This window comes from Nicotiana tabacum, chromosome 20 (assembly GCF_000715075.1).
Source record: "Nicotiana tabacum cultivar K326 chromosome 20, ASM71507v2, whole genome shotgun sequence".
Taxonomy (NCBI): Eukaryota; Viridiplantae; Streptophyta; class Magnoliopsida; order Solanales; family Solanaceae; genus Nicotiana; species Nicotiana tabacum.
In genome coordinates, this window is record NC_134099.1 from 134116294 (window position 1) to 134132427 (window position 16134).

Here is a 16134-nt window from a genome sequence, read left to right on the forward strand (position 1 = left end):
GCAGTTTTAGTCCTTTACGTTTACCAAAAGTGAGCACTTAACAAAATGATGGTTGTTAGATTTAACAGAAACGGTAAGAAAGGAAGAAATAATTATGGTATAAGGGAGTTGTTATAGTTGTTCCATGTTTGGTATATGTTTTTTATTCATGTATTAATCCTTGTATAAAGTTATATGCCAAATTGGATTATCACTTTCAATATGGAATAACTAATCCATGTATAACTTATGCGCATATGCAACAACAAACGAACAAAAGTATCGTTATTTTTTTCATAGAAGCCTATGAAAGTAAAATAGTCAAGGATACAATTGTAAACTCATAGCCTATTACTTTTAAAAAAATATATGTTAAATAATATCTTGTATATCTAATTTAGTACAATAAAGCAAACACAAAAAAAGAAATAATTCCTACATACTAACTCATGTATTAATTACTAATTCCTATATTATTAATCCATATATAACTTGTTTTCGGACTAAACGACCCCTAGATATATATGGAATACATAGGGTAATGCCCAAAATCTAATTACTCTTTTAATAACTCCCCTCCTATGCCCCCTCCTCAATGATGATTCAATCTGTATTAAGTTTGTAAGTTGTATTTTCTGGTGATATCCAACGAATAAATTTGGTAAATGTTTTATTCTCACTTTTTAGACCATTAGTCAAAGCACTAAATTGGATAGCACTTGTTGTGACCACTTGGGGAGATATAATTATTGTTCTGAAGATATTATTGTTTCTGTCCTATCATAAATGCCATAGAATAAAGGAGAATAGAGTGCTCCAATATATTATAGCTTGAATTATTGCTAAAGCAAGCATTTGTTCTTGATCAATTATATGGATAATTATTATTTATATGGTCAAGGGTGAAGACCCAGCTAAAAACAGCCGATACGTAGAATAGGAACAGCTTCAATTAAGAAGATTAATGTCACTAAACATAAGCTGACTTTTCATTGTTTCGAGAATAATGGCAACAACATACTGTATTCTTTTATACTAAGCAAATGTTCATAGTGCAGGCTTATAGAAGCATTAAACATAGTAGTAATTGTTTCCAAATGGCTTAAAATTCAAACGCAGATAAGGTCGTCTGCTTCATTAGGTCTAAGTGCTTGCTCCAGCAGATGGCTGCTTCTGGAAAATCTCTTTAACTTTGAAGAGGGTTGCATGTATTTCATCAAAATGAGGTGCTGTTGCACTCTTTACATCATCAATCCACTTCAAAACATTCTTGTGCGGACTTAATATCCAGTCACGATCCTTCTCATCAACAAACTGCATTCAACAACAAAGATTCCATACACTGCTCAAGTCATGATATTCAGCAATGGATCAGCTAAGCCTAGTGAAATGTAGCATACAGTCAGATCTCTCTATAACAACATCACTATATAACAATCATTTACTATAAAAGCTAAGTTTTTATGGAACCAATTATCATCTTATTCTTTATAACAGCACTTTGCTATAACAGCCAAAAAGATCTGGAACAAACGAGCTTGTTGTGGAGAAATTTGACTATATATTGAAAAATGCATGCACCAAGATGATGGTAGGATGGGATAAAGTAAGGTTATGCAACTGAATCTGCAATAATTGTATACGCTTTGAATTATTCTAAGTCGAAAAATGCAACATCACAAACAAGAAGAATCTCTATATATACCTCAAGTTGCATAATCTCACAGACTAAGTTAAGATCTGCAATGGAAGGTTGGGAATTTCCAAGCAAAAAGCTTCCATCTTTCTGCAGCCAATAGGTATCAATCTTTGCTAAAGATGCTGAAAGGATCTTCTCACCTTCTGCCGCGGCTTGTGGATTCAAAGGCAACCCAAGTGCAGGTGCCAATGTAGAATTAAGCACATAGCCAACTGAAAACAGAAGCTTTATTAGAGAGAAAAATTCATGATGTAATATAACAAAAGAACACTGAATTTGCAAATGTATATAGGCTTGCAGCGATTTTGAAACCATTAGCAAAGTATTTAGCGTGTAGCACATCCTTCACTTTGTTAATGCAAACAAATTTTCCATCTATTTTAAAATCCCAATATCCCTTCAGAATCTTATTCAATTACTCTGTGGCCTTCCTTTCCCAATTACTCAGAAATTCAAAAACCCATAGTAAATTGACCAAAGGAAGGAACAAATAGTTACAAAAACAATCTTCAACATAAACTCAAAGCACCTGAACCACGGCGTAAGTTAGAGTGGTGCCAATCCAAGACGGATTCGATTTTTGCTCTTTTCTGCAGGTCACTTGGATACCTTCAATATAAAGCATAAAACAGTGAGAATAGCATATTACAAACCTATAGGTTATAGTCAAGTCCCGGTGTACTAAGCTCCAGCTAGGCACGGGGTCTGAGGAAGGGCCAAACCACAAGGGTCTATTGTACGAAGCCTTGCATTTCTGCAAGAGGCTGTTTCCTCGGCTCGAACCCGTGACCTCCTGGTCACATGGTAAAAAGTGTTTACATTAAAAGAAATTTGCTGATAAACAAGAATTGTAAATTAAGAAGTGGACAGTACTAAACGTACCAATGATCAGCAACTTCAGGAAATGCAGAAGCTAGATATCTTAGAATTGCATGACTGCAAAGAAGAGAAAATTTGTGAGTCAGTTTTAAAAAACTAGTATAAACAAAACATAAATTACATCACTGGAATTGTTAAATAATTTTCAATCAGAAAGGCAACATTAAATTTCATATTAAATTTAATATGATCATGAATAGAAACTCAGGGGAAACTATCACTTAAAGGAACTTCTAGCGCACATAATTTAAATCCATCTGCTTACTATCAACAATTTACAAAAAAGGGGAAGTATACGCATACACACAGTCTTATACACATAATTCTGCTTGTGGCTGTCGTTGGTTAAAGAAATGACCAATTTTTTAAACGAAACATAGAAATCCATCTATCTTCCATTAAAAGGGAAGAGGTTGTAGACCTAAAAATGGACAAACAGGAATCAACTAATAACAATACAAGTCACCTCCCGCAACCGCGTTTTGTCACTCTTTTGAGTTTACAAATATTTTCTACCCTTTATGTGAAAGCAAGTATAGCAACTATGCGCTGACTTGTAAAAAATATTTACACAAAAATCTACTGTTAATAATTGCAGGTAAACCTCTTAATAAATATTAATTATTAATATAATAAAAATGATTGAACGTACTATCATAAGTTAAAATTCACCGATCGTGTAAAAAAAATATTTTACATTATTTGTTTATTACTTAAAATCCTATCAAGTAAGTTACATAAGAAAATTACCTTTCAAAAAGCGTAAACGATCCATGAACTATAGCTGGTACTTGCTTCATGGGATTAATTTCTGCATATGAAATAGAAGTAATATTCAAAAACAACTCCAAAGAGAGCGTAATATATTAAGTGAGTAAAAATTCAAGCATTTGAAGACGAACCTGCAAATTCAGGAGAACGATGTTGGCCTTTGGAAAGTTCAATAGGGACTTCCTCAAATTCAATTCCATTTAATCTTAAAAAACAAAAACCCATAATATAATCAGATTATGATGATTCAGAAAAAAGTAATCAAAGTTTAAGTCAAAGAGTGGAATTAGAAAGTTACTTGCAGAAAATAAGAAGAGCACGAGAAGGCTGAGATAAGCGATCCACATAAAGTTTGAGCGACATCTCTTTGCTGGCTATGGATTGTGATCAGAATTGATTCTTTACTGTGAGATGTGGTGAAATGGAGAAAGGCCGCGTATTTAAAGCCTTTTCGTATTCCGACTGTTGGGGAGTTGAGGAATCGTCAATAACAGGACCCTTTTAATGAAAATCAAAATTACTACTCCTCCCTTTCACTTTTACCACTTTTCACCGATGATTTGAAATGCGTAATTAATATTGTGGGTATAACAGGAAAAAAAAATTATTTCTCTTGATATGTTAAAAGTGACAAGTAAAAGTAAAAATATATTTTTAGAATACTAGACAAGTAAAATTGGACGGATGGAGTATTTACCAATGTGATTTTATACCAAACTTAACCATAAATTTTGGCAATTTTTCATTTTCAAAATTTTTCTAAAAACATTATTGTGAATATGATCTGTTTTTGAAAAAAGTTTAAATAAAAGTTTCAAGCTCCAAAAAACTGATTTAATTTAGTTTTTGAGACTATTCACAAAACTTTAACTTTTATTTTCCAAATAAAGTACAAGTCCAAACACAACTTTAACTTTCAAAAATTAGTTTTCAATACAACTTCAACAACTCTTTTTTCAAGTTTTTACCAAAAAAATATAGATACTTTTTTCGCTAAATATTTTTGTAGTACGTTTTAAAAGAGTGTCACCTTTTATATTTAGTAATTTTTTTAATTTTAACATCTCATTTTACCTTTGATGATATTGTCTTATACAGTTGACGTGACATGTTCAAGATTAGAGGCGGGGGTGAGGATTTGAACTTCATGAATTTTAAATATTAGCATGGTGAATATTAGGTGTTTGTAACTAGATTTTATATTTAATCTTTGTACATATTTAATAAAAATTTAATACAAATACAAGGTTTAGACTAAAACTACTGGGTTCACCCGAATCCGTAGTTATAATTATAGTTTTTCCCCGATTCAAGATCACAAGATTCAAAAGATATTTTGATATATCATACAAATATCTAATTTAAAACCACAAGATTAAAAAAAAAATCTTTATATTTTTAAAATTTCATGTCCCGTCCAAATAAGATACCTAAAATGAACGGATGGAGTATCACTTATCATAATTTAGCAATAAAATTTTTATGCAAGACATATATGTTGCTTTTATTAATTTGGTGCAAATACCATACAATTTCTCCTTGTTTTCACTCTGCGCAAATACGCTAGTTTAATCTCCATAGCAAGATTCCATCCACATTTTTTGATCAAGGGAGATAATGAGAACTATTGTGTGAACGAATCTTTTGCTTTTTGTATGTATGTCTAGAAGAATATATCTTTTTGGTTTACTTACGTAATGAATGATGAGGAAATATGGTCGTAATTTAAGGCTTTGTATGTAACATTTGGCCCAATTGATGACGAGTGGGCATATCGAAGATTACTAGGAAACACAACCAATTGGGTTGGCAAAACACAGCCGAATGGGTTCACATTTTTGTAGTCAAATTACAGCATTGTTTGTAACCATCTTCTGGAAGTTTACGAAGATTCCAGTGTGTTTCCACCTGTTCATTGTTTGATGAAGATGCATTCCATCACTAAATCAATGTTTTCTGTCGCTAAAGTTGTTTAGCGACGGAATAGCGCCGGATTCAAGTTGGTCCCTAAAATTCTCGCTGCTAGGCTTATAGCGACGAAAAATGCCAAACCGTCACAGAATTAGCGACGGAGTAGCGACGACATATTTTTGTAGCAAAGTTTAGCGAGGGAAATATCTGTCGCTATATAGCTTGTTTCTGTCGCTATTTTTATGCCTTTCGTCGCTGCAATACATAATAAAATTCGTCGTTTGTTCTTATAGCGACGAAATTTTCCGTCGCTAGCCGTGTTATAGCTTATTGTCCCTTCTTTTTGCAACAAAAACCTTTTGTCGCCAATTCATTACAAGATTTAATTTTACGCGATAATTTTAGCTACGGAACGTATCCGTCGCTGATTTATTTTTACTATATTGCTAGTTTTTTTAAAAAAAATTATTTATTATTTTAAATGTACTCTGTTCAAACATATTACATAAACTATTAAATACACTTAATAAAAAGTCACTGATATTAATATAAATTCAACAAGGTCCAAAATATATAGCATAATGCATATAACTGTATCATTAAGTACAAAAAATCCACAAGGACCAATAATAATATCCAACAAAGTAAGCTAACTATGCTAGGCTAGAGAGTTACGGTCATCATCAGAACCCAATGCATGAACCTCATCAATGTTAGCAGCAGTAGAAGATGTTGGAATTGTAGGTGCCATATTAGTATTTGGCTGATGCGAGGGTAAAGAAACTAATTCGCGTACCCGCTCAACGATTACAGGAACTATATGATCTGTCAGTGCAGGAATCAATCGGATCACTAACTCATCCAGATTCTCTGTCGGTGTTGATTGAGAATTTGGAGGTGTTGTTGACGATTTAGCATCAGATCTAAGAGAGCCATGAAGATTTGGCCCGTAGTAGCATTTTGCTTGCGATCCAAGACCATATACTCTTCTTTTCTTTTCTCCTCCCGCGGCTTGATAATATGCTTTACACTGATCAATATCAGATTGAGTTTGTATTTGTTGTTGTAATATCTCCTGATATTTTTTTTGTAGAAGAGTTAATAAGAACATTCAATTTACAAAATGAAAAAATATATGAAAGTAAAGTCAATTAAAAAGTTATCTTACATGTACGATTCGGGATTTCTCAGCAACAAAAGATTTTCCATCATTACCATGAGTATGGACGTGCAAATGCAACTCATTTGGTGTTGGATCTTGACCCTTTTTAACAGCCTATACAAAAATTATTCAATTAAGAAGATAGAGAAACAAAAGGGTATAGTTGGGCAATTAGGAACTAATGACAGCAATAATACTCTAGGAACAATCCAGATTCTAGTCAGTGATTACAACTATATGTGGAACTACATGGAGGACAAGTAACCAATGAAATTATTCCAGATAGGACAAGTAACCAATGAAACTATATGTGGAACTACATGTCAACTGAAAACAAATTCAGTAGAAATGTTTTACCCACATCACTGATTTGTATGTATTTGTATCTTATTCACATAGTAATATAAGCTCAAAATACAACTAACTTTAATATTGATTCTGCTTCCTTTTCAATATACAGGACATGCTTATTGCAGCAATGGACACTTCAGCCACATCAGTAGAATGGATAGTCATTGAGCTTCTAAGGCACCCTCAAGTAATGAAGAAATTACAAAGAGAGTGACCTTACTTAAACCGAAATTAAAGAACCAAACAAATAAACATCCTAGCATGTTAAAAGTTGACTTTCTTGAGTGTTGCATCTCAAATGTATTCCATTTCCAAACATCATATTCCAAATTATATTTCTACTACTGGTATGTTCTTGTTGTTGTAACCAACTGCAGGCTTAGGTTAATGCAGACATCTTTTAGTATTTCTTCACATAATGTTAGCACATTATCAGTATATTATGAACTGCTGATAGTCGAGAATTTTTTTTTTGTTTTGCCAGCACTCTCACAGTTACACTCTTACACTGATTCATGACACTGCCCTCATGCTCTCCTCCATGACACTGATTTATGACACTAATTGAGAATAGGCAAAAGGAGGAAAGATGAATTATAATGGTAAAAGCAACTACTACATTAAAAAATCTATAAACCTTTTTGGTTCAAAAGACATGCAAAAGATCCTTTATACCATCTTTTTTAGGTGATTTATACTATAATAACCATTTGAGCTACAACCAGCACCCATGAATCACAACCTAGCAAAAGCTGAAACAAATGCTCTTTGTTTTCTAGTAGTAATATTGTCTATCATTTATGTCTTCTGCAATTTGGTGGGCCAGCACTAAAGAAAGGCTTCCAGGACTCGAAGAGCCAACTTAAGATGCCCTTATTGAAAGAAACCCCTTTCCTAATTTTCAGTTTATAGAGAGAATGAGGAAATGGACAGTCAATGAATTGCATATCCCACTTCCAAGGTATCATTTGGTTTATTTTGACTTACTTGAAACAAGTAGTAATAACCTATTTGAGACAAAAAGTAGTATTCTAAGTCTTTAACTCTATTTGGTTTTAGTTTTTCATACAGGTGTGGATCTACTTACCGAAGATTGAGCATGACAGATACCCCGAGACCATCCAGCCAAGACCGCTACATCCTGGAGTTGCTTAAGGAGATTTTTTTATGTTTTGAGTCTTTTTTTATGTGTTGTCTTGTAATTTATTGTCATGTTCAGTAGTACTTCTTTTAGTTGGCGTCAGAGTTTGTTGTAGTATAGTTGAGTTTGTCAAGTCTTCCGTATTGTATTTCATGTTTTATATTTGAAAATCGAAAAGAGTTGTAAATGAAAAATCCAAAAAAGATTTTTATTTTTAGTTTAATTTATCCATCGATCTTCCCGAACTACGCAATGATCTGATTCATGCGGCGTCATGATACGTAGGCAACCTACATAGGGTTCGATCGAATTATTTTTTTTATTAGAAGAAAAGGGAAAAAAGAAAAAAAAAAGGAAAAAAGAGGTGAAATTATGGGATGTGGGAAAAAGAGGAAAGAAAAGAGTGATAATTAGAAAAAAAAAAAGAAATATGAGCTAGCAAGCGCTAGAAAAGAAACGAAAAGGGAAGATTGAAGGGAACAAATTGAGATGATGCCAAGTGACCTGGTGACCTCGAAGTCATTCTAGAACCGTTAATTGTTGTTAGGTGCATTGCACGCAATGTGATATTTTTAGCTGTTAAATACCCTAACGCTAACAGGATGACCTCATTTTGTTCCCTTTTGTTATCTTTATTGAGCAGAGGGGTGGTTGATTTGTGGTTCTTAACACAAGGTCAAAGAGCAAGGTAGCCATGGATGGCAAAGAGTTGGACACAGGGGTTATTGATCCATCTAAGGGAATTGTCGAATCAGAATCTGAGTTGAAAAAGGGAGGTCCAAATGTTAAAACATCAGATGGAAGAAATGTATCAGTCTTGGATCATGGGGCATCTTCCACCTTTATTCCCCACTAATTACACTGAAAATCCTGCAACTATTCTGCCACTGTCACAAATCTAACTTCCTACTGGTGCTGATATCTCTCCACAACATTTTCACAGTCCACCCGCCAAAATCACCTCATATCCCGCTCTTTTGGCCACTCATGCTCTTGTAGCTCCTCCACCAGTTATTTTTCCTCGATCCTCTAACGAGAATGTGTTCAAAGTCCCCGATGCCCAACACTGTGCTCCAGAACCAACTTTCAAGGTCTCGGTTCCATATCTCACGCTCCTCATTTTGAGCCTCCCGGTAAAACTGAAAAGCCTGTTAAGACAGTGGAGCAAGATGAGATAACCAGGAAGGTGAAAATCTTAGAGAAGTCTTTAAGACACATGCAAGGGATAGGGAGCCAGATAAGGGTGTCTTACAAAGACTTGTGCTTGTTTCCTGACATCCAACTGCCCGAGGGGTTTAAAATGCCAAAGTTTAATTTGTATGATAGGCGTGGAGATCTAGTAGCCCATTTGAAGGGTTATTGCAGTGAAATGAGAAATGTTGGCGGGAAAGATGAGCTGATGATGGTGTATTTTAGTGAGAGCCTGACTGAGGCAGCTTTGGAATGGCATACTCATCAAGATGTCAGTAAGTGGCATACATGGGGTAACATGGCTCAAGATTTTGTTCGACACTATCAGTACAATGAAGATATTATCCCAGACCGCTCCTCCCTATCTCAGATGGAAGAGAAACCCAACGAAGGTATTAGGGAGTTCAGATGGAACGAACAAGTGGCTCGGGATAGTCCTCCCATTGATAGAAAAGATGTTTCTGAGCCCCGCTAACGGGAGGATCCAGTGGGCATTCCCGCTCAACGCTTTCAGCCTCAATACCGACCCCATGGATATCCTCGTGCTCCAAATAATCCTCCCCAATGCTACTTCTCTCCACAAAATCCCCAAAGTCATACCTCACCTTCCCAGTACCCTATCCACAATGCACCGCCATATGCTCCACACCCACGAGACCCGCGATGGCCTGCACCATTTCCGCAAATATCTTACCCGCCTCCTCAAGCATATCAACCACCTACCAGCAAAAGGTTCCAACCGAGGCCAGAGTACAAAATGAGAAGGCAGCAACAAAAAGAAAAGTCTTTCACTCCTATTGGAGAATCATATGCCAGTATGTTCTAAAGGTTGAGGCAATTGGACATGTTGAAACCGATTCAGATAAAAATGTCGAACCCTCTTCCAAAGAATTTTTATTTTTCTCAAAGGTGCGCATATTGCTCTAACGCCCCGGGGCATGACATAGAAAAGTGTTAGAATATAAAAGGAATAGTCCAGAAGCTTATTGATGCAGGTGATATTACCGTGCAAAATCCAAATGCAACAGATACTAGCCAAAGTTCATTGCCTGTTCATAATGAGACGCATATGGTAAACATGATTTGTGTGGAAAAGGAATATGAGAACTCTTCTGAGATCCTCGGAGGGCCACTTGCCGCAAAGCTTTCAATGCTATCACTCTTGGTTCCAAAAGTTGATCTTAAGAACGAGCTGGCAAAAGGGACCCAAAAGCAATTTGCTAAGGACAATGCTATGAAGACTTGTGACGGTTCTAGTAATGTTGATGCGGAACTCAGTGGCTAGGATGTCGAGCTTGGTGATTGGAAAGATGCTCTTTTCTTGGCTAGCCGGGGAAGATTCTTGGTAGGTTATTTTGTTGTCATTTTTCTTGTACGGGTTATTTCAGGGTTGTAATCCGGATATTATCTTGTGACTCTCAAACCCTTCTATCCTTTTATTTTGCCTAATTTGTTTAGTCGTAGTAACTTATTTAGTGTTATCTAAGTTTGTTCCAGGGTTGTAACCCCAGTTTAGTTTGCTTGTTTTGTTGTTCGGACCCCTTCACTGTTTGTCTAATGCAATTTTCTGTTTTCTGTTATTTCTAGTCATTTTGTTTAGTTCCTATTTTCTTTTATAGTTCTTTTCCTGCTGACCCTAGTGACACAACATGCACGCATAATTCTCAGCCTGGTCTTAAAAGTTAGTTTAGTCATGAAGCAATGAAATAATTTTGAAGATGATAGGGACATTTGAGAGAAATAAGTAAAGGCGTTTTGAGATCACTTCAAGCCCAAATTGTGTGAAACTGGGGTAGATAGAACATAAAGAAACACTATTGAAACGCATCCTGCCGCATCAGGTTGAAGCTAAAGGCAAGTTTGCCCCAAATTGGCAGGGGTCATTCATGGTAACGAGAGTGTTGTCCAATAGTGCTTTGTATTTAACAGATGTAGAAGGCAAATGTGTGGATATGGTTATCAATTCTGATGCAGTCAAAACATAATACGTATGATTTTTTTGGTTTGTTCAATTGTGTTGTTTGTATTTGGCATACTTTGAAGATTGGAATGACGAAGACATTTTATTCTGCTATCTAAATACTTTATCCTTTGCACCCTTTGAGCCTTATTTATTTTCTTTCATATCCCTCTTTTGGAATCAGAAGCAGAGTTTAGAAATACAGATACAGAATAAAAAAAAAAGAGAAAAGAGGAAAAGAGAAGAGAAAATAGAGAGAAAAAATGGGAACAGAGTAAAGAAAAGAAAAGAAAAGAAAAAAAAACAAAAAGAAAAAGAGAGAGAGAAAAGTACAAAAACAAAGCAATTCCTATGTCTTGAACTACATTCGACCTGATTCCTTTTAAGGATACGTAGGCAGCCTCATGGTTTGGTCCCATCAAAATAAAAATTCAAAAGTCCCCCAAGCAAAGAAACTAGGGCAGAAGTTGTGGTTGTTGTAAGAGATCTGATTCCAAAAGTTGTAATTTTGACCCTTTTTAAGCTGTTTTTGAACCTTTATGATACGCTTTCTTTCTAATCCTATCCAAAAACCTAAAGTACGGTCCAAAGAAAGACCTCCCGATCAATCTTTGAGTAGTGCCAAGGCAAGCGAGTTATAGGTATGATTCACATCAGGGGAAACACTCCGTTCTACACAAGGAAAAGAAAATGAGGGAGTCTTATCGGGAAAACCTTCACAGGCACCATAAGGTGATAGTCAGTTGAGAGAAAGAACAAAATGAGAAAGGCTTGATGGTGAAATCCCTTCGGACACTACAAGTCAAATAAGGATCGTAAATCGGATTGGAAAATTGGAGCATTGAAGCCCAGTTTCACGGTTTAGGGGTACAATAAAAGTTGAACATCAGACTTGCTTGACAGATTAGGCCACTTAATCCAAATGTGCATGTCATGGTCATTAGAGTTGGTATCCACATCTGATAAGTTTCTACTTTATACTTTTCTTGTTAGGAATCATCTCTTTTCATTGTCATTTACTCTGTTCCTTTTGTCTTGTTTACTTCCTCTTCCTGAGTCTGTTTGGTCAGAACAAGTGAGAAATGACTTCAAAATTTATTACCACCATTCTAATTGCACAAATGGAGTCTAGCTAGCACATCAAAGCGACATAAGTCAGGAAAGAGTAGTAGGCGCACTGAGTTGGCAACAATCAACGTGTTTTGCGATTCATGAGCAAAATGCAATAGATAGAAGGTATTGAGTTTGAATGAATTAGAGGTATTGGCTGTGATAAGGGTGACATAGAAAGTGGTTTGTCAATAAACAAGCAATGTCTTTCAAGTTGAAATCAAAGTTATCATGGCAAGTGAAAGAGCAATCACCCTCAAAGTCAAGGCCACAAACCAACCACCATATTTAAATTCACAAGTTTTCTTTGTTTGAAACATGGATGAAAGCTATATTCATATCAAAGCTTGGAAGCTTGAATTTTTCAGGTGTAATGGCCCAGTTCTGCTTACGCAAAGGCTATTGAGAAGATCACACATCACCCCTAGGAGACGCACTTCCTAGCCTAGGTCTTTCAAGTTATGTTTTGTTTTAGGAGACACACTTCCTACATTGAGTTTTTCCCCTAGGAGACGCACTTCCTGGTTTGAATCATTTAAGTTTCACCCATTAGGAGACGCAGTTTCTAGTCAGGGTCTTTCAAGTTATATTTTTGTTTTAGGAGACACACTTCCTAAATTGAGATTTTACCACTAGGAGACACACTTCCTATTTGGTTCATTTGAAGTTTCACCCCTAGGAGACACACTTCCTAGTCTGGGTCTTTCAGGTTATATTTTTGCTTTAGGAGATGCACTTCCTAGTCTGGGACTTTCAGGTTATATTTTTGCTTTAGCAGACGCACTTCCTAGTCTGGGTATTTCAGGTTATATTTTTATTTTAGGAGACGCACTTCCTATATTGAGATTTTACCCTTAGGAGATGTACTTCCTAGTCTGGGTCTTTCAAGTTATATTTTATTTTAGGAGACGCACTTTCTAAATTAAGATTTTACTCCTAGGAGACATACTTCCTAGTTTGGGTCATTTAAGTTCATTCATAGGAGACACACTTCCTAGCTTGAGTCATTGAAGTTTCACCCCTAGGAGACGCACTTCCTAGTCTGGGTCTTTTAGGTTATATTTTTTCTTTAGGAGACGCACTTCCTAAATGGATAGTTCATTCCTAGGAGACACACTTCCTAGTTTGGAGTCATTGAAGTTTCACCCTTAGGAGACGCACTTCCTAGTCTAGGTATTTCAGGTTATATATTTGTTTTAGGAGATGCACTTCCTACATTGAGATTTTACTCCTAGGAAACGCACTTCCTAGTTTGAGTCATTAAAGTTTCACCCCTAGGAGACGCACTTCCTAGTCTGGATCTTTCAGGATACACTTTCAGGAGACGCACTTCCTATATTGAGATTTCACCCCTAGGAGACGCACTTCCTAGTCTAGGTTTTTCTGGATATACTTTTGGGAGACGCATTTCCTAAATTGAGATTTTACCCCTAGGAGATGCACTTGCTAGTGTGAGTCATGCAAGTTTTACCCCTAGGAGATGCACTTCCTAGTGTGAGTCATGCAAGTTTTACCCCTAGGAGATGCATTTCCTAGTGTGAGTCATGCAAGTTTTACCTCTAGGAGACGCACTTTCTAGTTTGGTTCATTCAAGTTTCAGCCTTAGGAGACGCACTTCCTAGTTTGGTTCATTCAAGTTTCACTCGTAGGAGACGCACTTCCTGATCTAGGTCTTTCAGGTTTTATTTTTAGCGGACTCATTTGTTGGTCAAAGTTTCTTGGTCTTACTCACAGGAGATACGCATCCTAGTCGAGTCTCTAGTTTACTTTCATCATTGCATCAATAGCATAAGTGGTTTATAGTTTTGCTAATAACTCACAAATCTTCCAAGTGCAAACTGGGGCAGAAAATTTTGTTTGTTTTGTTGTTTGATTGCAGGCACCCACCTGGAAAACAAAGGAGTTTGTTTTAGAATTATCTCAAGTTTCAACGGAAAGCAGTTACGAAGGAAGACGAGTCAAGTTCAGCAATCAGACACCCACCTGGAGAATAAGGGAAGATAATTCAAGTTTCAAGGGAAAGCAGTTCAAGTTTCGAAAAAAGACGGTCAAGTTCAGCAATCAGGGGCCCACCTGGAAAACAAGGGAAGACGGCTCAAGTTTCAAGGGAAAGCAATTTAGAAGGAAGACAGTTCAAGTTTCAAGGGAAAACAGTTCGAGTTTCAAGGGAAAGAAGTTCAAGTTTCAAAGGAAGACAGTTCAAGTTTTGGCAATCAGGCACCCACCTGGAAAACAAGGGAATTCACTTCAGAATGCAATTCAAGTCAGCAACAAAAGAAGCTCGCGGCAAGAATACAAGTCAACGGTCCGAGATGATCAACAAAAGTTAGTCACAATCCAGAATTAAAAAAAAAAGGCAAGAAGTGAATCCAAATGCAGAAGTTGATGAAAGATGGGAGCTACTCAAGACATGACTGAAGTCACAAGCATGGTGTGTCCGGTTTTGATCCGAAAAGCTGAAGAAGAATGAACTAGCACCTACAACTAACAAGCACCAAGGTTCAAATCTAAAGTCTGCATGAAGAACCATTCAAGACTCAAGATCAAGTTTCAGAAGACTTATAGATAGGAATTTTGTAACTCATAGTTGACAGGCGTAGTTAGTCTTTTTCATTTTTTGATTTTGATGTAATAATAGGATCGCGGACCGGAACCTCGACAGAACGGCACCTCGATCCTCTCCACCTCAGTATACTCCATCAGCTTATTCACTTTTGAACTACACGTGGCCTGATTTCTTTATAGCGAAGGATATGTAGGCAGCTCAGATACTAGGGCTCGACCACATTCTCTTTTTTTTAGTTTTTGGTCTCTCTAAATAAGGGTCGGGTTAAAAAACCTATCTCGTCGTTCTTTGTCTGAAAATACTTCGTGTTTCCAATCAAAGAGGGGCAGCTGTAGACATGTAATTTTTGATCCTCCCCGAGATTTTTACACCTTTTAGTACTTAAATATTTTTTTTAGCTCTAATATTGTTATTTTGCCTATTTTTGACCTTTTTGCTTTATTTTCTCTTAAAATGAAAACTACAAAAAATATTTTTTTTTACTTTAGCTATTTAGTATTTCTCTAGCAATTTTTAGTGTATCTTACTTTGGGTAAAATTAAAAAATTGACAAAAAATAGTCACATGATTTTAGAGTATTAAGTTTTCATTTTATTAGTCATAACTTTGATTTAGTGATATTTAATACTTGTACTACACGTTGTTTTCCTCTCTTGTAGTTCCTACTTTATTTTTTATTTTTTTAAATTAAAAGGATTCTACACTTTTAGGATTATATATATTAGTATTTTTCAGCTTTTGTTTTATCAAGAAAACAAAAAATAACCAAAAAAAAGTAAAAAAAATGAGAAGAATGAAATCAAAAGAACGGCAAAAGAAAAATCGAAACAAGAAATGAAATAGTGGACGTAGTCTATTATCTTCTTCATTTTCCTTTAAATATATATATATGGAAGAAATATATATATATATATATATATATATATATATATATATATATATATCTTCCAATCACCTTTTCACACCACACACTTCTACATAATTCCTCCAACAAACTTATCACATGCACACTACAATTCCATACATACATAAATACAGTGATTTTAGTAGGGGAGGACCACAAAATATTCTTTGGGGACCACTCATATTCTTTTTTTCTCCCCAAGCACTCACCTAGGCTCACAATTAATATAAAGGGGATGAGAAGACAGTGATAAAAAAGAACAGAGAGAGACAGATAGGAGGAGATAGAGCAAAATTGGGGAAAACACAGATCTGAAGAAAAAAAGCCACACCTCCGTTTTTCTATTTCATCTTTTTCCTAAAATCCTTCATTAAACCACCCTCAAACACCCCAAAGAGCCCATTTTTTTGCCATGAAAGTGCAACCATGAAACCTTCATTAAGCCACTCTTAAACTCCATCAAACAACTCCAAAATCACTCCAAAACACCATTGTTTACAGCTGAAAAAT

At 35.7% G+C, this 16134-nt stretch overlaps 2 protein-coding genes across 2 annotated transcripts; both read right to left on the reverse strand.

Moving 5' to 3' along the window:
* Nucleotides 1–910: 910 nt before the first annotated feature.
* Nucleotides 911–3805, reverse strand: LOC107796058 (glutathione S-transferase T1). Its single transcript, XM_016618779.2, has 7 exons — nt 3627–3805; nt 3460–3533; nt 3308–3368; nt 2561–2614; nt 2208–2287; nt 1685–1890; nt 911–1293 (listed from the first exon to the last, which is right to left on the reverse strand). Exons 1-7 carry the CDS (start codon nt 3689–3691, stop codon nt 1123–1125), a joined length of 711 nt encoding a protein of 236 aa, XP_016474265.1. The 5' UTR covers nt 3692–3805; the 3' UTR covers nt 911–1122.
* Nucleotides 3806–5897: 2092 nt separating this feature from the next.
* On the reverse strand, nt 5898–6917 carry LOC107796061 (uncharacterized). Its single transcript, XM_075240361.1, has 4 exons — nt 6860–6917; nt 6633–6646; nt 6408–6515; nt 5898–6314 (listed from the first exon to the last, which is right to left on the reverse strand). The coding sequence occupies exons 1-4, from the start codon at nt 6915–6917 to the stop codon at nt 5898–5900; spliced, it is 597 nt and encodes a 198-aa protein (XP_075096462.1).
* Nucleotides 6918–16134: the final 9217 nt, after the last annotated feature.

Excerpts from the sequence above, each read along its gene's own strand:
- LOC107796058 (XM_016618779.2), bottom strand. The coding sequence starts at position 3,691 with ATGTCGCTCAAACTTTATGTGGATCGCTTATCTCAGCCTTCTCGTGCT. Across the intron at positions 3,534-3,626 it reads GCTCTTCTTATTTTCTGCAA|ATTAAATGGAATTGAATTTG; the intron begins GTAACTTTCTAA and ends TTGTTTTTTAAG. Across the intron at positions 3,369-3,459 it reads TCGTTCTCCTGAATTTGCAG|AAATTAATCCCATGAAGCAA; the intron begins GTTCGTCTTCAA and ends TTTCATATGCAG.
- LOC107796061 (XM_075240361.1), bottom strand. The coding sequence starts at position 6,917 with ATGACTATCCATTCTACTGATGTGGCTGAAGTGTCCATTGCTGCAATA. Across the intron at positions 6,315-6,407 it reads AGAAATCCCGAATCGTACAT|GAGATATTACAACAACAAAT; the intron begins GTAAGATAACTT and ends AAAAAATATCAG.